We start from the raw sequence: 21,081 nt of genomic DNA, 5'->3' as shown, positions 1-21,081 counted from the left end.
TTGGATTTGGTCCAATCCGATCCAGTCCAGTGTGAGTCCATTACAAATGGACCAGGTCTAATTCAATCTAATGAATGTTTTGGACCATTTTGGGCCAGTCCAATTCAATGCTTGGACCATCCAATTTGTTCAAATTCATTTTAATTTAGATTGATTTCAGCCCAAATCCTGTCAATATAATATTCTTATCTTATATTAATGGATCAGATATTGGCTTAATCCAACCCAATCCAATATAAATTTATTAAGGACGGACCAGGTCCAATCCAATCTAATAAATATTTTGGACCAGATTGGTCCAATCCAATATATCTTGTTGGTCCAATCCAATCCAGTCCAAAACTGGTCCATTGACACCCTTACATGCAGATTAAACTTTAGAGACTGTGTAGCTAATTTATAAGCTAGGACATTGAGGGTTTGGGGAATATAAGAAAATAACACCATATCTTGTGCATGGACAATGTATTAGGCATCAACCAACAAAGGCGCCGCATCTGCTGCCTCCACAAGAACAAAATTTGCACACTAGAATCTGCATCCACACCAACGGTGTCAAATCCCTCACATAAGTCACCCCATGAGAAGCAATCTCAACAGTCCCATCCACTACAAAATTTCTTAGGCTTAGTTTGGAAAGAGTATACAAATTTGTAGAGTGTAAACCCTTGTACTTTGTATTATTTTATATGTATTTACACTGTACGTATTTGTATTTGTAATCTTTCCAAATTGAGCCTTAAATCCGGTATCCAAGGGTCCTCCCAAATCTTTATTGACGCCCATCACCAACCTTGCCTTCTAATGGCAACCCTCTTTTAACAGATATTGAACATAAGGGTGTCAATGGACCAGCTTTGGATTGGAGCCCATACAGTCCAAAATCAATTTGGATAGATTGGATTGACCAACAAGACATATTGGATTGGACCAATCCGGTCCAAAATATTTATTAGATTGAATTGGACCTGGTCTGTCCATAATAACTTTATATTGGATTGGGTTGGATTATCTGGTCCATTGATATAAGATAAGAATATAGGTGTCAATGGATCAGGTTTGGATTGAAATCAATCTAAATCAAAACGAATTTGAACAGATGAATAGTCCAAACATTGAATTGGACCGGTCCAAAATGGTCCAAAATATTCATTGGACTGGATTGGACCTGGTCCATAACAAACATGATTTACAATGATTACATGGCCACATCACCATGGAGCCCGTTTACCTGATTGCAATTGTTGAGCACTTTTGGGTATGAGTTGTGAGACCAAATCAGCCCCCCACAACGTGCTACAGCACATTCTCGTATTGGAAACATCTCACAATGATAATTCTAGAAATGATGATGTGATCATAGGAAGATGATCTCAGTAATGTGCTGTGGGACGTTGTAAGGGGCAATCTTGTGGGGTGCTGATTTGAAGGGATTTTTGTTATAAACTCGTAGGGATTTTTGGAGAGTCCAACTGCCGGCGATTGGGAGTGGGTATCGCACCCTCCGTCCCTCCCTAACAGAGAGATTCACGAAAGATATGTAATTTGAATTTGTGGCTAAACGCCTGAACCACTGTAGATGACTTGCTGTGTTTTTGTAGCAAACAAAGAATGCTGACTCTACTCTTAATCACTCTAACCTTTGCTTCAATCCTCACAATCCTCGTGAAATTCGCCACTGCAGATGGTAATCACTCTAATTCCCTAACAATTCCTCTTTTTTTTTTATTTTTTCGAAAATTTGGACCCGGTTTTTAGTGCTCCCCAACTGTTGATAGGCAACTCTTTGATTTCTAAGAATCTAAAGCCGATACAAAATTTTTCCTAATTTGATTGACTGAGTTGCTTTCCTACTTTCCTAGGTGATTTTACATTATTATCAAAAAGGAAGGTAAAACGCGAAGAAATCGAAGATAAGGTCTGCAGTGCAGTTTCTAATATTCTAACCCTAATTGTGTATCTACATTTTAATTTTGTTTTTAAGATTTCTTTCTAAAATTTGGGCCGGTTTTAGGTTGTTTGGATAACTGGTGCCAGCCGTGGAATTGGTAAACGATTCAATTACCCTTTTTTGATGTTTTCTCTGTTGGGTTTTGTTTTTTTTTCTTGAATTGATGCTATTACATTGCAATCAGTTATTTTAATAGCAAAACTTACAAGCATGCCAAGTTTCTATATATGTAAAATCTGTTCACAGTTTTGGTGTAGAAGCAGGATTTGTAATAGTTAATTGGATGACATTTTAATTTAGACCCCTCTAGCTTTTGCACATTTTTAGCTTTGCTATCAAAGTCTACTTGTTAGGATGCCCTGCTACACTCCTTCCCTATTATGTTGCTGAAGTGATTCATATAGACTTAATTGCAATTTTGATAGTCAACAAGTAAGAATTAAATGTTTTATACAGTAAGAAATATATGATGACATATATAAGAGCCTTATCATATAACTGGTTACAAGAGTGGAAGTTGGTGCAAATGTTTTGAAAACCATAATCGTAGAGAAAGTTGAATCAAATCGAATCGTGAATCGTATCGTAAATCGTAAGATTATTTCTATTTTATACAAACTTGTCAAAAAATTAAATATAGATATATTAAAAGGCTAAATATATATAGGAAAGTGATTTTACCCTAATTTTTGATCTATATCTACCATATATGTACTTAAAATAATAGAATTTACCACTTATACAATAGAAGCCTAAGATGATATAATCATGTTTCACTTGAAAGTCAAACAAATCTAAATACAATGGCCCTTTAACATACATATGATAAATAAACTCAATTTCTAGTCTTAAATAATGTAAATAAGTCATTTTCTAGTAAGGGCTTTAAAAAAGTCTCCCATGGCAAAACTAAACATAAACAAAAAAAGAAGTAGAACTAATTCTTAATTGAATTTATTTGAATCGTAAAAATCATAAGATTCGAATCAAAACCCTTGGGATCCATGATTCAAACCGTGAATTGTATCGTAAATTGTAAGATTTTGACAACATACTTTTTTTTCTCAATTTTCTTCTCCAAATATTTGGAAGGCTAGAATTTATAAGCTTCTCTTAAATGTTAATGTTGGTATTTTCTATTTGAAAATTGAAATAAACAAACTGTTATACCTTACCAAAATCAGCAAAGAAATAACTAATGCAAGTGGTTAGAAGAGGGGGGCCATTGCTTGTTGCATGGTAAAGTCTCTGGCTGATAAGTTTGAGAATGTGGGCACGAGTCCGAAGCACTCAATTCGTGAAAAATAAATGCCAAAGGTTAGGTCTGTATCTACTCTTCCCCTCCCGAGATCCCAAATAACTGTGGCCAAAATTTGGTAATGGTCTTTTAAGTGGATGGAAGAAGACTCTCAACAAATATGGCGTTTTGTTGGGAAGTATTCTATGGGAAAGTAAACACTCTAGATAACCTACAAAAGAGAAGACCTTTCCTCTGTATTTCTCCCAATTGGTGTATCCTCTGTAGAGCTCACGAGGAGGATTGTTACCATTTACTAATATCTTGTCCTTTTTCTTCAGACCTTTGGAATTGGCTACTTTCATTGTTTGGGAGTAGTTGGAGTCTACCAGCAGAAGTTCGCTTGATCTTTAACCATTCTACTTTCTCTTGGCCTACAAAAAGAGGGAAAATTATGTGGAGATGTGCTCGCGCTGCCCTGATTTGGACTCTTTGGCAAGAAAGGAATGCTAGAATCTTTCAAGAAAAGGAAAGGAGTAGTCAGGAATTGAAAGACTGTGTGTTGCATAGGGCAATACTTTGGCTGAAGACTTCGGAAATCTTTCATCAATTCTCTTTTAATGACCTTTGGAGAAACTGGTCAGCAGTAACAAGGTGTTCACCTTTAAAGGACAAGTCAATTACAAGCTGGTCTCCTCCATCTGAAGGCTCACTGAAGTTGAACTTTGATGGAAGTAGCATGGGTAATCTAGGATTATCCAGAATGGGTGGTGTCTTGAGAAATGAGAAGGGAGAGATTTTGTTGCTCTATTTGGGTCCTTTAGGAGTTGGGGACTCTATCAGAGCAGAGCTATTAGCTGCTGTACAAGGGGTGCAATTTACAAACCAGCTGGGGGTACAACATCTAATAATTGAAGGGGATTCCAAAGTGGTGGTGGGCTGGTTGAAAAATTCTGAAGATGCTATATAGCGTTACAAGAATGAATTGAAGAAATTCAGTTGGTTGACAAGGAATATGTCGGTCTCTTTACAGTGGGTGGGGAGATCAACAAATACTTTGTCCGATGTGTTAGCCAAGCAAGGGGTAAATAGGGAAGAATTGTTTCGGGCTCAGCTGTGATTCCTGTATTTCTTTCCTAGTTTAGTTGTAAGATTCAAGGAGGGGCTGCAGCTCGCGCCTCTCCCTAGGATATTGTATGAATTCACAATTCTAAATCAGCTTTTGAATTAATAAAATTTACTATTATTCATAAAAAAAAAGAAGACTCTCAGCAAATCTCTGAGAAAGAAATCTAAGAAAAGTTGTCAGATGGCAGCCCTGCTGAACATACAGTCAACCAGAAAAGAAGTGATTGTTTGATCAATCAAGCTTTGGTTGATTTGGACTGATATGTGGTGGAGACAATTACACTTATAATTGCTTAAAAACTGTAAATTTTCAGCTCAATCAGATATGTGGAAGTGTCCCAACTCAGGATTCAAGATGACTGACTTTTGGTTTCTGCATATTATGGGAAATTCAAAGTCAATGGTTTGACCAATTGGCCCTGCTGGCTATGTTGCATAAAGCAGTAAATACTATATGTCAATTTTGTTTCATGATAGATTAGTCATTGGAGAGTTATAAAGGTGTCTTAGTTTGAATAGGAACTTCCTATTTTTATTGATGTTTGAATGCAAGTAGTTCATTGCAGATTTACTTACTGGTCTATAAAAGAGTTGAGTGGTCTTGTAGGATAAGAGTTCTTTCTTTTTGTTTCTGCCATAATCAGCATATAGTAAAAATAATTGTTTCTTCTCCTCCTATTTTTTCTTCTTTATTTGCTCGTTTAATACTTCTGGCTGAAGCTTACTGCTGCTAGCGAGGAATTTTCTGTATTAATAACCCATTATAAACTTTGTCAAGTTTGAAAAGAATAACCTATTATGAAATCTAGTTTTCGTGAACAAAGAATCCTTGGAATTTTATAATCTAAATTACATGTTTTATCAGTAAGATCAATATCAGTAGTCAGACAGTTCTTATTTTTATAATATTGTCACTGAGACTTTGAGCTTCAAATTAGATCCTCTTTGTTGAGGCATCTCTCTGCTTTAACCCTTGATCCCTTCATTCGCACAGGTAACTACTAACGAGTTTAGGTTGCTTTTCAGAATAACCTTTGGTTATGTGTCTAGGATGGTTTATGACATTTTCTTATTTTTTGCTTTTATGTTGGAATGTTAGGGGAGATTCTTGCAAAACAGCTTGCTAGCTTAGGGGCCAAACTCATAATATCTGCACGAAATGAAGCTGAGTTAGAGAGAGTCAAGAGTCAACTTATTGGTACATCCTTCCCCTAGAAATCTCATACGATGCCTGCTATTTTGCTGTATCTTTTTTATAATAATACACTGTCTTGTATGCTTATAGGTAAACATGCACCTGATGGAGTGATGGTTTTACCATTGGATCTTACATCTGGTGAAGATTCTCTTTCGGAAGCTGTACAGAAAGCAGAGTCTTTTTTTTCTGGTGCTGGTGTTGATTATATGATCCACAATGCAGCTTATGAGCGCCCTGTAAGTGAGGATTTTAGCAGTAGAAATGCTAGCAAGTAGCAACTGTTAATTCATTATTTTTTCCAATGAAGTCAATTAATATGCGTAGTGGTAATTAAGAAATTAATTCAAAAATGTAAATATAGGGGCGGGGCCATTACTTGGTATACTGGAAAAATCTCGGGCTGGCAACTATGATAACATCATTTTGAGTCTGAGGGTGGCCACCTGTGTGAATAGTGCCAAAGGGTAGGACCATAACCAGCCTACCCCTCCCAAGGCCCCAGATAGCTGGGACTAGCATTGGGTAATGACCTTTTTGTTTACTCAAAGATGGGAATATATAATATTAAGAAACCTTGAACAGTTCTAATCTAATTAGGTTTACACTGCATGAGTGTTGTCACCAACCCTTCCTAATGTAACTAATGTAACCTGATACAGTTTCATTGCAAAACACACCTCAGAAGCTGGGTTGAGTATCCCTGCAGCCTTGATATATTACAGAACCAATCATCTTCAGATTGGATATTAATTGGATCAGATGATAGTGGTGTAAAATTGTAAATCCATTTTGATTGCAAACAGATCTGCCATTTGAGATTGGAATCTGTTAGCTTAATTAAATCAGATTTGGATGGGATCATTATGTGGTCCGTTGACAGCCCTGCTGAGACAGATACTATCATGCATAATTTCATCAACCGTCAGTTTATACCTGATACTCAAGATTGCAATTGTTCCATTAACTAGCCAATGGAGCTATGTTGGCCTTTCTTCAACTGGCTGACTATAGTAAGGGTGAATTAGTATGGTGGCTGTGAGTGATGTAGGATGGGTGGGTCAATGGGATGTAGGTAGTGTTGAGTTGTTAAGTTGAATGATATTCTGGCAGCAAGAGTTTATATTAAATTTTCTTCATTTATATAATTTTCTGAAAGCAAAGTTGCACAGTGTATGAACAATGTTTTTTTTTTTTCAATAATCATTTTCTTAGCACTGGCCAAAAATTTGATTCAGAGATTTGACTATCACAATGGTGGTTTTAATAGCAATAATATGTAGCTAAAGACATGTTATGTTTTGGCATGTACGTATGCACCAAGCAGGGAGTTGGACATGGAAAGCCCCTAAACTATTCACATGAAAGCACACACATGCACATGCAGACACCTTCAGGCACATATTTATGTTTTTATAAATAATGGGTTGGACTTGAACAATATAAACTGCATTAAGCAAGTCTTTCATTTAAGAAGTAAAAGCAGACAAATTATTCTATCCCAAACTTGTTTACAACACATGTTTGTACTCCATGTCTGGATGTGTCCTCAACAATAGCAACCTATAGCCTTTTAGAGGGTAGTGGTTATATACTCAATTGATCTTGTCACTTATGCCTCTTATGAAATACATGTTAAGGCTTAAAAGTTTCTTTTGTTGACAGGTAAGCCTTAAAGAATATGACAAAGTATTACTCTTATGCTATTAGAAATGCTTTTGTTTCTTGACATCATGCTGAATGTACTGAGCCCAGTTGATGATATGCTTAAATTAAAAAAAAAGTGAGTAGTGGAGATCACACACTGCAGATAAAGTACCCTAACTGTCTTTTGCTATTTCACATTTTCTTATTGCAGAAAACTTCAGCTCTTGAAGTGACTGAAGAAGGTCTTAAGGTAATCATTTGAGAAAAGCTACTTGGGTTTGTATGTCAAGAACTTGTTTAACTACTGATATAACATGTAGGTTAATAAGTTAATGAGCTATGAGTTGTCCTGATGGTTTAATCTCAGGTTTCTATGGATGACCTGGAATTCATATCATATAACAATATATTACTATCGTGTTCTACTTTGAATAATACTTTTATTCTTTTGTAACTAGGCAACCTTCAACGTAAATGTTCTTGGGACGATATCTCTCACTCGGCTACTTGCACCTTCCATGTTGAGACGGGGGAAGGGTCATTTTGTTGTGGTATATGGGAACAAATTCAATTATTTTTTCAACTGCACTTATGATTTCTCTTGGACTTTCATGCTTTTATTATTTTTATTTCCTTGAGTTATACAGACATGGTGGCAAACCAATGTGGATGGTGGAGCTGGTTTGCATAGTTATCCAGATGTATGTGCTTATCAATCAGGGGAAACTAATTGATGGACCTGGTAATGGATAATGCCAAGCTGGGTCCTAGGACTGCTAAAGCCACCTATTAACCATGTTATTTGGATTTGTTGTTATGCATAAACCATTCAAAATCTAGATTTTATGGTGAAAATCTGGGGCTCACCTTTGTCTTGGGAACTGGCGTAGCATTTTGCATTAGGGTAACACAATTGGTGGAACTATAACATGGATGACAACAGCCCAAAAAAGGGATGAACTTATCATGTATCCATCGAATAGTTAAACCCTTGTCTAGATTACTGCAGTATTTTTGTATCCAGTTTAAGGAAATTGATTGATTGGCTAAAAATGTCCTCCCATGCTTTGTTGAGGTTGAAATTTTGTTTTTTTTTTTCTTTGTTGAGATTACTGCAGTATTATGTTTTTTTTTTCCTTTGTTGAGGTTGAGATTTTGAGCTTGGTTGATATTACACATGCTTTGTAATTGGATGGTGCTGGTTCATAGTCTATGCATGAAAAGCTGAAGCCTTTCCACTTCTATTGTAAACAGTAGTAGACCATTGTAAACAGCACTATCTATTGCATAGAAATGTCCTCCCATTCTATTCCTTTAATGCTTTCTCTTTTTGTTCCTAATTTATATGATTATTTGAATAGATGAGCAGTGCTGCAGGGAAAACACCTGCACCAGGTCAGGCTGTATACTCCGCTTCAAAGTATGCACTAAATGGATATTTTCATACTTTGCGTTCTGAGGTATGCCTAGAACTTTATCTTGAGGTAAAATAGAACATCTGGATTGACCTTGATTTTAAAGATCTTGTTCTTTGACTTGATGTGAGGATAAGTAAGAAAATATGTCCACTCTCTAATATTTGAGAAAAGAAAATGATAGATAACCAATTTGTAAAATCACCAGTCAGGTCACACTTTGAGCAAAAGGTTACACATAAAATTTAATGCAGAGGGGAAGATGCATACATGAAACTTTTGGTATAATAAGCTGGGAGTCAGTAGGGCCTCACTGCATCATTCACATGTTTCAGTGCTACTCATTTTAGTGTCCTTTTGAATCTTACCTTCCTTTTTGTAAAGGTGAGCTTATTCCAATCTCTATCCCCATCAAAGTCCCCCCAACATATGTTGCTCTGTAAAAAAAATGAAACCTAACGTATGCCTCAATACTGTGATCAATTATATGCTTCATAATTCCATGGTTCCAAGCAACTATAGAGTTTAGACTTCTCATCCTTCTCTCATTGTATTTTGATTTAACTTAATGAGACACAGTCACTATCTATTCATCCTTCTTCCTCTTAGATTTGCATCATAAGAGTTCAGATGCAGTCCCTGTCTATTTTGATTTCCTTTAGTATACAAACAATTATGGAGATGCATATCCCCATTCTTCAAAATTCCAAGAGAGAACTGATTACTAGCAACTTCAATATTAATATCACAAGACCTTTTTTTTGGCTTCATAGTATGCATGATTACATTACCTCTAGAAGAAAGACTCTTTTACACAATTAAGAGAAGTTCAATTTCATGTATACTGCAAGCAGCTGGGTCATATAGTCGATGAGTGCAAGGTCAAGCCATCCAGGATGGATTGGTGGAGGCCTTATAAGGCATCTTTGGCTGCATCTGATGATCATGGAAGACATGACTAGGTTGAGACAGCTTCCACTTCTAGATCTTTGTTATAGATATCAGAGTCCACTACTTTGAATTCTGAGATGCATCAACTTGTTCAAACGGCCAATGTCCAGCTATCATTAGACAGCTGGACAGATTTCTGTTATCGAGGGATTGGATGGATCAGATGGGGATTCTGGTTCAGGAACCTCTACCAATATTTGTATCAGACCATAAACCAATTGTATTAAGAGAATTTGTAGAGATTTCAGGCCCGAAGCCATTCAGGTTTGAAAATGTATGGCTGCTTCAATCTAACTATGTAGAGTGGGCAGAAGAAAAATGGAGATATTTTCAGGTTGAGGGGCCAGCTGGTGTCAGAATCATGAGGAAGCTATAATGTCTTAAGGAAGAGTTGAGAGGGAGAAGACAGGAAGAGTTTTGGAACGAGGAATAAAAAAAGATGTGTTGGAGAAGATTGCAAGACTGGACAGGTTAGAGGAGGAGAGAGAGGTATTTCCTAAAGAAGCTAGATTGGAAAAAAGAAGGGTTGGGAAGGGAGCTAGAGAGGTTTCTGTTGAGAGAAGGGTGAGTTGGAGGCAGAAATCAAGGGCTCTGTGGTTGAAAGAGGGTGATAAAAATACTGCCTTCTTTCATGCCTTTGCATGTGGAAGGAAGAGAAGAAATCTGATTTCAAGAAATCAGGTAGGGGAGGAAGAGGCTGAAGACTGGGAAAGTATCCAAAGGCTAGTGGTGGAGTTCTATAGAAATCTGTACTCAGGGAGGCAATGGTGTTGGATATCCTTGGGGGAAGTAGAATCAAGTAAGTTGAGTGAAAGGGCAGTTGGGTGGTTGGAGAGGGAGATTGAAGTAGGAGAAGTTAGGGAGGCCTTAAAGAGGATAAATGGAGACAAAGCTCCGGGGCTTGATGGCTTCAATTTCAACTTCTTTAAACAATGCTGACACTTCTTGGAGAATGATATTATGCAGATGATCAATGAGGTTTGTTAGAGCAAAACAGTGGACAAGAGAGCAAATGCAACCTTTATTTCACTAATACAAAAGAAAATGGGGGCTACAAACATAATGGACTTCAGGCCAATAAGCTTATTATGCAGTCCCTACAAGCTTTTGGCAAAAGTTCTATTAATGAGACTAAAGAAAGTACTCTATGAAGTAGTGGGGGAGACACAAATGGCTTTTGTGTCGGGAAGACAAATTCTAGATGGGGTGATGGTGGCAAGTGAATGTATAGACTCAAGACTTAGAAGTGGAAGACCTGGATTAGTGTGCAAACTAGACATAGAGAAAGCATACGATCATGTGGAATGGGGATTTTTAGAGGAGATTCATAGGCTAATGGGGTTTGGAGAAAAATTGAGGGGCTGGATGTATGGCTGTATTTCTTCAGTCTCTCTCTCAATGATCCTTAACGGGATCTCCTCAGAGTCCTTTTAAAATTTCTAGGGGGCTGAGACAAGGGGATCCCCTATCTCCTTTATTGTTTGTTTTAGTGATGGAAGCTTTAAATCTGTTAATGAAGAAGGGTGTCTAGGGAGGATGGTTAGGAGGTTCCAGTGTAGGAGCTGAGGGCCCTTGCATCTCAAATTTGCAATTCGCAGATGATACCCTCATCTTTTTAGATGTTGTGGAAGATCAAGTCCTAAATCTAAGGGCAGTGTTAGCAAATTTTGAGATGCTAACAGGTCTGAAGGTGAACTTGGAGAAGAGTGTTTTGATTGCTGTTGGAGAGATCAGCCAAGAAGAGTTGTCAGGGTTTGCGGCAGTCCTTGGGTGCAGAACTGGGGAACTTCCTTTTTTGTACTTAGGACTCCCAGTTGGTGCTTAGTTTGGATCTGTAAGTACCTGGAAACCTCTTATAGAGAGAATGGATAGGTTGGAAAGCCGGAAGGCAAGGTATCTCTCTTTGGGGGGCAGAATTACCCTAATAAGGAGTGTGCTTCAAAGCCTACATACCTATTACCTATCACTGCTGAAAATACCAACTTCAGTTGCTGATAAGATAGAAAAGATTCAAAAGGACTTCCTTTGGGATGTGGCAAAAGGTCCAAGGAAGCTTTACCTAGTAAGGTGGGAGAAAGTTTGTAGGCCGAAAGCTTTAGGGGGTTTGGGTTTAAGAAGAATAAAATTACTCAATAAAGCTCTTTTGGGGAAGTGGTTATGGAGGCTTGGGTTGGATAAGGAAAGGGACTCATTATGGAGAAGAGTGGTGGCAGGGAAGTATGGAGTGGTGAGATTTGGATGGGAGCCAAGGGAGGTTTCTAACTCTTATGTGGTAGTAGTGTGGAAGGGCATAATGAGCTTTAACCAGGACTTTAGTCGCCTGGTTAGCTTCAATGTAGGAGCTGGATCTAGAGTGAGATTTTTTGGAGGATGATTGGAGTGGGGTTGGGAAATTTTGCGATGTTTGCCCAAGGCTGTACAGGCTGACTGAACATCAGGTCTCTGTGGCCCAATGCCATGAAGTCAGTGATGATAAGGTGGTTTGGAGTCCTAAGATCAGAAGACCTTTGCACGACCAAGAACTGGAGGAATGTGTTCTATTGCTGGATAGGCTGGAGGCCCGGAGCAGACCAGAATTTCCTCTCATTGTGAAGATGGACTGTGGTAGAAGGAGAGCAGGGATGGAAGATTTCTAGTGAAATCTTTCTACTTGACTCTCATCAAGGATAGTGTAACTAATGATCAGGTGCATGGAATTTGGGGTAATCCAGTTCCTCCAAGAATTGAAGCCTTTGTGTGGCTGGCTGCAATGGATAGCATTCTCACAACAGATCATTTGAAAAGTAGGGGGTTTTGCTTGGTGAGCTACTGCTATATGTGCAAGTCAGATAAAGAAACTGTACACAACTTGCTCTTCTCTTGCCACTTGGCAAACTGCATCTGGAGTTTCTACTGTTTCCTCTTTGGGATGCCTATCTTCCAACCATCTTCTCCAGCAGAGATCTTTTCTTCATGGCCAAAGTTCAGAGGAAGTCTGAGAGCTAAGATTGTCTGGAGCTGTATCCCCTTTGTAGTATGTTGGTCTTTGTGGGGCGAAAGAAACAGGAGGCTGTTTGAAGGAAAGGAAAGGACTGAAGAGGTTGTGGCTTCAGTTGGCAAACTTGTCACAAGTTGGGTCACTACTCTACCAGAATTTGAGCAAATCAGATTTTCGGATTTGGCTGATAATTTTTTGGATTGTTAAAGATTCAGGAGGTTAGAAGCTTCTACAGCTTAGCAACTTTTTATAGAAGATTTATTAAGGGGTTCAGCACTATCATGGCTCCAATTACTGATGCAATGAAAAGAGGTGAATTTAATTGGACCAAGGTAGCAACAAAAGCATTTGAGACTATCAAGAAGAAAATGACAGAGGCACATATTTTACAACTTCCAAACTTCTCTAAAGTCTTTGAAGTGGCATGTGATGCATCTGGAGTAGGAATTGGAGGGGTTCTCATGCAAGAAGGCCATCTCATTGCATTTCATAGTGATAAACTAAATGAAGCCAAGCAGAAATATTCAACTTACAACAAGGAGTTATATGCAATAGTGCAAGTTCTACAACATTGGCGACACTACTTAATATCCAAGGAGTTTGTGGTCTATTCCGATCATGAAGATTTAAAGTACTTGAATTCCCAAAAGAAACTAAACTATAGGCATGGGAAGTGAGTTTCATTCCTACAAGAATACACCTTTGTTCTTAAGCACCAGGCTGGAAGTGGAAATAAAGTGACAGATGCGCTAAGTCGGATGGCTTACATGCTTCATTCCATGAATGTCCAAGTCGTTGGTTTTGATCAACTAAAGCAAGACTGGCTGTAAGGATTTCAGCATCATCTATATTGACTTAAAAGTTAGGAAGCAAGATGAGTATCCTTTGTTTTCACTATATAATGGTTATCTGTTTTATGATACCCGCTTATGTCTACCAAATACCTCTTTATAGGACTTTGTTATTTGGGAGTTACATGCTGGAGGTGTAGCAGGCCATTTTGGTAGAGATAAGACCATTGCTGTGGTGGATGATAGGCTTTATTGGCCTAGTTTGAAGAATGATGTTTCTCGTATAATAAAGCAATGCAGGAAATGCCAACTTGCCAAAGGACGAAAGCAGAACACTAGGCTATATACACCCCTACCTATTCCTCATGAACTGTTGCAAGATTTATCCATGGATTTTGTCCTTGGATTGCCCAAAACTGCTAGGGGTCACCGGTCACGATACAATCTATGTTGTGGTGGACTATTTCTCCAAGATGGCTCATTTCTTACCTTGCAACAAAACACATGATGCTTCACATATTGCTACTATAATTTTCAAAGAAGTTGTTCGACTTCATGGAGTGCCTTCTGCTATTGTATCAGATCAGGACACCAAGTTTATGAGTTATTTTTGGAAGACATTGTGGAAACTACTTAGTACTAAGTTGAAATTCTCTACATCATTTCACCCCCAAACAGATGGCTAGATTGAGGTAGTAAATAGAAGCTTGGGAGATCTTTTACGGTGTCTAGTTGGTGATCATACTTCTAGATGGGATCTAGTGCTTCCAATAGTTGAGTTTGCTTATAACAGCTCAGTAAATATATCCACAGGAAAAAGTCCATTTGAAGTGGTGACTAGTATTCAGCCTAAGTGGCCAATTGACTTAGTTACCTTACCACCAGATACATGCACTAGCATTGAAGTAGGCACATAAGAGAGATACATGCTGATGTTAGGAGAAAAATTGCATTGAGCAATGATTTATACAAGGCTGGAGCTGATATTCATCAATGGTTGGCAAATTATCAAGAGGGAGACATAGTTGTGGTATGTATACGACCAGAGCGTCTTCCTAAAGGTGTTTACAAGAAGCTCCACTCAAAGAGTGCAGGTCCTTACAAAATCATCAAGAAGATAAGTTCTAATACCTATGATCTACAGTTGCCAGGTGACATGGGAATTAGTCCCATCTTCAATGTTGAGGACTTAGCTCCAAATGACACTCCAGAGGATTTTTTTGATGAGGAAATACTATCTATTGCTACGGGAGGGTATTAGAAATTCCTTGTCAAGTGGAAAGGCAAGCCTATGCCTAAAAGTTCTTGGATCACTATTGAAGACTTTCATTGTTTCAACCCAGATCTTTATGAAAGGTACCATGCTTTTAACTTGTCGGGGTTGAGTTCTTTCAAGCCGGGGAGAGATGATAGGAATTGATCAGAGTTTATGTTTAAAATTTATAGTTTGTTTATGTTTAAAATTTCAGAGTCATTGCATAATAGGATTAGAGTTATTGAGTCTTCTTTGAATTGAAATAGGATAAGGCAGCTTAGTTTGAGTCTACTAGGATTATTGAGTCTAAAAGTTTGACTCCTAGGACTATTATGAGTCCAACAGTTTGACTCCTAGGATTATTATGAGTTTAGAGTCTATAAATATGTATGGACGTTTTACACAAAGGCAATGAAATATATTGAGTTTTCTTCAGCTTATGCTAACTATGGTGAGTGATTCTAGGCACCCTGTGAGTGATTCCAAGTATTTTCCCTCTTCTTTCTCTCCCTATTTTCTCTCTTATTCCTTCAAGAAGCCATTACAGCCATCAACAGCCATAAAATTTTGATCAAGAAGACCATTCAACATTCTCTAAGGGCTAGAACTGAGCTGGTCCTACATCACCAACCCTTCCTCAAGAGGAAACATTTTGTATTTCCGTCTTCTTTGATATACATTATTTCCACTTCTCGTAACTTCTTCATATTCTTCCTGTTCCTCAGATTCTTTATTGAAGTTGTTCTTTTTCCTGTTCGTCCCCCAAACTGTTCCTTCTCACAGCTTGCTGCCATTCTTGAATCTCTCTCCTCTTCTTCCCCAATCTCTCCTTCCACCCTCTCCATACCTTCCTCCCTCCCTCCTGCATAGACACAGCCTGAACCTTTCCTGATTTCTTCGTGAAATGGTGTAAAACATTGCCTTCACTATGAGAGTTTGTCTTGCCAAATCCTATTGCTTCTTCCCTGTCGTTTGTTTCCTGCACCACTCCCTGTTGACCTATTTCAACGTTCTCACTAGCACCAGTTTTCTGGTCTTCCTGTTGAAGCTTAATTGAAAGAGAAGAAGGTGGGCCAACATTAACATCCATCACCACTCCTCCATAACCAGTCACGTGCTCACTTAAAACCCCATGTGCCTCCTTTGAACCATCCTCTATACCCAACGTATCATTTTTGGACTCCAAAATATCAGGCCCACACAAGATAAAACTTTTGCCTCCCCCTTGGCAACTAATAATGTCACATGTAAAGTCTTGATCCAAAACCATATACCTATTTGATCCGTTTACCAACCTGGTCCTTTATTCTGCTCCCCTTTCTTAGCCTTCTCAACCAAGGTTTAAAATGTCGATGTTGACAGAAATGTCGCTTACCAAAATATAGGACATATGTCGGAAATGTTGAGGGGAAATATTGTAAAAATTAGAGACATTGTGGAAATATTATGAAATATGTGGAAATATGCAATGATATTTTGTAAAATGATAAACAAAGCATTAATACCCCTTCTATGAAACCCTTCTTTCCTCTTGTTCCTTTCTTATAAGCTTCAATGAGTGTACGGTGATTCTCTATTTGTTTGTAAGCATGTTGTCTTCTTTCTTTCCCCTTGTTCTTCCTTTTTTTAAGCATGTATCTGTGTATGAATGATTGTAGGCATGCGGTTTGCTTTTCAGAAATGCCTCTCTTTTTTCTGTTTGATGTAAAACATTATTTTATTATTGTACCTTAGTCGACATGCCTGTCGACATAATAGGAAAAACTGTCTTTTTCTTAATGTAATTTTTATATTACCACCCATTTTCATGTCGGTGAGCCTCGACATAGACATATGTTGGGCGACATTAGCGAAATGTCGCAATATTTGAAACCATGTTCTCAACCGAGATTAATGTCTCGTACTCATGCTTCGAAGAAATGGCTCCACCTGTCAAGACTTGACCATAGGTGTTTCTTGACTTTTGCCCCTTTCCTATTCCCAAGTTGGTGTGGTCTTCCCAAAACTCTCCTTTTGTATTCCCCAACTTTTGCTTAGCCCCATTCAAGTAACTATCATTAACTTTTGTCCATTCAGCTTCTTGGAATCCACGTAAGCCTTCCCTCTTTGTCCCTTTGTCTTCCTCTTTGCGAGCTTCCTTAATGGATGTGGTGATCCAAACAAGGTAAGATCTTCCATCGGTAAAAATATCCATTTTTTTGGGAATGGCTTCTGGCTTTACCCCTCCCAATTTCACTGGTGTTGATTGAAGGTCATAGGTGAACACATCTTGTCAAGCATTATATATGCAGGTCAAAGACTTTGAAAACTTCTTAATTCCAAAGATGAAACGGGAGCCCAATTAGTCTCACAATGACTTCATCTTCCACTCCTAAGTCTTTGATGTTTGCAGTTGGACACCACTTAAAATTGTATACGCACCATCGTCCACCTGAAGATTCATTGCTGCTACCTTGGAGTTATCCTCCATCATTTCTACCAAAGCCCTATTAGTCGCAAAAGGAGTAATAATTATCACTCCTTTCAACTTTAAATCCTGTAAGATATCTTCTGCAACTTTCTTCCAATTTTTTGGTTGAAAATGAGTTTCCACCACAAATTTCTTCTACCATTCCTCCCTATCAGTAGACATTACCATTTTACCACTATTGAATTCTTGTTGTTAAAAGCCCTTGCCAACTTCAAACCTTGGAGTGCTAAAGTCATTTTTTCTCTTGTGGAGCTCCCATGGCCTATAGGTCGAAAGCATAAAGCTAGTGTTGATCCATATGGTCTTTAAAATTTCTTACTATGCCAGGATTGTAATTATCCTCGTAGAATCCATTGAAATCTGTTGAGAATGGTTAGATAGGGGTGTTTTTGGTCATTTTCTCCTTTATACTCTCTCTGTATTTGGGTACCCAGATAGGGGCCTTCTTGTAATTATTAATTTTCAATTATAAAGTGAACTTTTGAGGGTGTGAACAATGAATAACACACACCTCTCGAGACTTGCTTTCTTCTTCCTCTTCTTCTCTTCTCTTCTTCCTCTCTCTTGAAACCGTAGTTTCTACAACTTGGTATCAGAGCAGGTAGAAGCATCTAGGAGTTGTTCTTTGCTGATCTCCTACCTAGAGGTGAACTGCTGACGTCAGACCGCCGTCGGATGATGTCAGCAATCCGTACAGGTGTCGGCGGCAGTCTATGAAACCAACACAGTTTGATTCGCCCTGATTTTAGAAAAATTTTGGTATGACTCTTGTCATCATATGAAGCTTCTATGATTTTTGGTGGACTTTTCAAGGAAAAAATCACAGAATTCCAGATCTGATGCTGAGCCATGTACAACAGGTTTAATGATATTTTTCTGTTATAAAACCTAGACCATTCAGGTCATTTTTCAATTTGGGATTGACGGGAAGTGGTTCCGTAATTTTCTAAGCACTATATGATTTTTCGGAGATTTTTTTCTCTCTCTATTTTACTGCCAACCTAGTTTTTTTGGGCTTCCTTTGGTTCTCTGTGTGGTAACCTGGGTTTTGGGTTTGTAACCTTGGTTCAAGTGTTGGGGGTCCTCTTTGGTTGGTGAAAAGGTGTCTTGTTAGAATATGGAATCACCTAAGGATTTTCATATGGTTCCCGGCGTGCTCCCGGGAACTACAGATATTTCCAGTGGTATGATAACTACTGTTAAACTGGATGGAACTAATTTTTTAGAGTGTTCTCAGTCTGCTAAACTTAACATTATTGGGAGGGGCAAACTGGGATTCATCACAGTAAGGGAAGTGAAGCCGAGTCCTGAAGACCCGAAATTTGCAAGGTGGGAACAAGACAATTCCCTTGTTATGTCATGGCTGATTTGCTCAATGCAACCTCATATTGCCCAAAATTACATGTTTCTTCCATCTGCCAAGGATATTTGGAATAGGGTAGTTACTACTTATTCCCAAGTTAACAATATTGCTAGAGTGTATCAGCTTCGGAGGTAAGTTTGTAGTATGCGTCAAGGGGAGAGATTTGTTGCTATGTATTTCTCTTCTCTACAGTCTATCTGGGAATTAATGGATCACTTGAAAGCTCTAGTTTGGAAGGACCCTGAAGGTGGTGAGCAGTATCAGAAGTACATAGAGGAGAATTGAGTCTTTGATTTTTTGGCTGGCTTGAACCTAGAGTTTGATTTCACCAGGCAGCACATTCTTAGTGCAGGTGTTGTCTCTCTTGCTACTGCTTACTCTCTTGTACAAGGGGAAGAAAGCCGAAGAACCGCCATGATGCAATCCTCTGTGAGTGATCATTCTGCCTTTATGTTATCACGACCCAAGCAAAATACTAGCTAACATCCCATTGCAAAGAAGGTTGATGATGTTATTTGTGAGTACTGCAAGAAGCCAAGACACACTAAAGAAAGGTGCTGGAAGCTCAATCCTCATCTAAAGCCGGAGAAGTACAAAGCTAGGAAGAAGGGCAATGCTCATTTGGCTATAGTTGGTAATGATGCTCAACCCTCGGATGTGCTTGACTCCTCTGATGTGATGGGCAAATTCAGGAATATATTGTTGCAGCTAGAGAAGGGTGGTACATCCTCCTCATCTGGTTCTGGACTTAGTAATCTATCTAGTTCATATGCCAAGACAGGTATTGCACTTGCTTATTCCATCTCCTTTAGTCCATGGATTGTAGACTTTGGGGCCAGTGCCCATATGACTGGTATGCCTTCACATTTTACCTCATATAAATTAACCCTGGGGAAGGGTAAGATTATTGTTGCTAATGGATCTTAGACCCCAATCTTGGGTCAGGGTGAAGTCAGAATCACTAATAACCTTTCTCTAACAAAATCCCACAACTGCTCAGTGACCTTTTTTTCCAACCATTGTGTTTTTCAGGACTTGAGCACGGGGAAGACGATTGGAAGTGGGCATGAAGTGGATGGTGTCTACCTCCTGGATGGACTTTCAGAGCATGGGTTGTTAAGCCAGATTGAGTCTTGTTCCAATGAGAAAATGAGTCTTTTGAAATTATGGCATTGTCGCCTTAGTCATATGTCTATCAATTCTGTCAAGTTTTTGTTTCCAAACTTGCTTGATTTTGTGTCCAAATTGAATTTTGAATGTAAAGTTTGTCATTTATCCAAACAATGTAGAAACACATATTTTGCAAGCAGTAAAAGAAGTAATGTTGCTTTCCACTTGATCCATACTGATGTTTGGGGTCCATCTACTGTCCCTTGTATGGGGGGTACAGATATTTCATTCTCTTTTTTGATGACTACTGCCAGTATACATGGCTTTATTTAATGAAAAGTAGAGATGAAGTTCCTATGATTGTTCAAAACTTCATGAATATGGTTGAAACACAATTTGAGAAAAGAGTTAAGATAATAAGGTCTGACAATGCTAAGGAATACTTTGAACATCACTTGCATAGATTTCTTGAAGACAGGGGCACTATTCACCAAAATTCACGTAGTCATACTCTACAACAAAATGGGGTGGCTGAAAGAAAAAATAGGCATGTGGTTGAAGTTGCTCGAGGCTTATTGTTCCAAACTCATGTTCCAACTCGTTTCTGGGGTGATGCTGTTGAGACAACTATATATCTCATTAACAGACTCCCATCAAAGGTCCTTAACCTTCTCTCTCCTCATCAACTACTCTTTCTTGATGAACCTCCTTTTAATCTACCCCTTAAGGTCTTTGGTTGTGTTTGTTTTGTTCATGATATGAGTCATCGACACAAGTTTGATTCTAAATTAGTTAAGTGTGTATTACTTGGTTACTCTCCAGTCCAGAAAGCCTATAGATGCTTTGATGCTCTCTCTAGCAAGAGATATGTCTCTAAGGATGTTACCTTTTTGGAATTCTCTTTCTTTTTCTAGTCACCCCATCATTTTCTTCAGGGGGAGAATGAAAGTGAAGATCAGACTCCCTTCTGTCTTCCTGTTCCTACCTATATTCCTTCCTCTCTTCCTTCCTCTATTCCTCCTCCTCCTCCTGTGTATTGACCTCGGTCCTGGCAGCAATTTTTCATCAGGCGTAGTAAGAGGGTGGCTCTTGAAGCAGAATGCCCATCACAATCTGACTCCCCAAACTCAGGTAGTCTTGAACCTCCTAACAATCTTATTATTGATTTTGACCTTGATCTTCTTATTGCCATTTGAAAAGGGAAGATGACATGTAGCAAGTATCCTATCACTAACTATGTGTTTGGGGAGTGTTTGTTTTGTTCATGATATGAGTCATCGACACAAGTTTGATTCTAAATTAGTTAAGTGTGTATTACTTGGTTACTCTCCAGTCCAGAAAGCCTATAGATGCTTTGATGCTCTCTCTAGCAAGAGATATGTCTCTAAGGATGTTACCTTTTTGGAATTCTCTTTCTTTTTCTAGTCACCCCATCATTTTCTTCAGGGGGAGAATGAAAGTGAAGATCAGACTCCCTTCTGTCTTCCTGTTCCTACCTATATTCCTTCCTCTCTTCCTTCCTCTATTCCTCCTCCTCCTCCTGTGTATTGACCTCGGTCCTGGCAGCAATTTTTCATCAGGCGTAGTAAGA

At 38.5% G+C, this 21,081-nt stretch overlaps 1 protein-coding gene across 5 annotated transcripts in view; it reads left to right on the top strand.

The window, feature by feature from the left end:
* Positions 1-1,468: 1,468 nt before the first annotated feature.
* Positions 1,469-21,081, top strand: part of LOC104598254 (NAD(P)-binding Rossmann-fold superfamily protein) — a 74,228-nt gene continuing 54,615 nt past the window's right edge. The window contains exons 1-8 of one of the 5 annotated variants that reach the window (XM_088891269.1): positions 1,472-1,687; positions 1,863-1,918; positions 2,015-2,048; positions 5,416-5,514; positions 5,602-5,750; positions 7,370-7,408; positions 7,617-7,709; positions 8,520-8,618. In XM_088891269.1, the coding sequence (XP_088747395.1) occupies positions 1,612-1,687; positions 1,863-1,918; positions 2,015-2,048; positions 5,416-5,514; positions 5,602-5,750; positions 7,370-7,408; positions 7,617-7,709; positions 8,520-8,618 (645 nt within the window). In that variant the 5' untranslated portion in view covers positions 1,472-1,611. Of the gene's footprint in view, positions 1,688-1,862; positions 1,919-2,014; positions 2,049-5,415; positions 5,515-5,601; positions 5,751-7,369; positions 7,409-7,616; positions 7,710-8,519; positions 8,619-21,081 lie in introns of all 5 variants that reach the window. The other 4 variants (XM_010260207.3, XM_010260206.3, XM_088891270.1 and 1 more) reach the window with 4 other exon arrangements.

This window comes from Nelumbo nucifera, chromosome 7 (genome assembly GCF_055504915.1).
Source record: "Nelumbo nucifera cultivar China Antique chromosome 7, China Antique-T2T, whole genome shotgun sequence".
NCBI classification, from domain to species: domain Eukaryota; kingdom Viridiplantae; phylum Streptophyta; class Magnoliopsida; order Proteales; family Nelumbonaceae; genus Nelumbo; species Nelumbo nucifera.
This window is presented reverse-complemented; position numbering and strand designations above follow the sequence as displayed.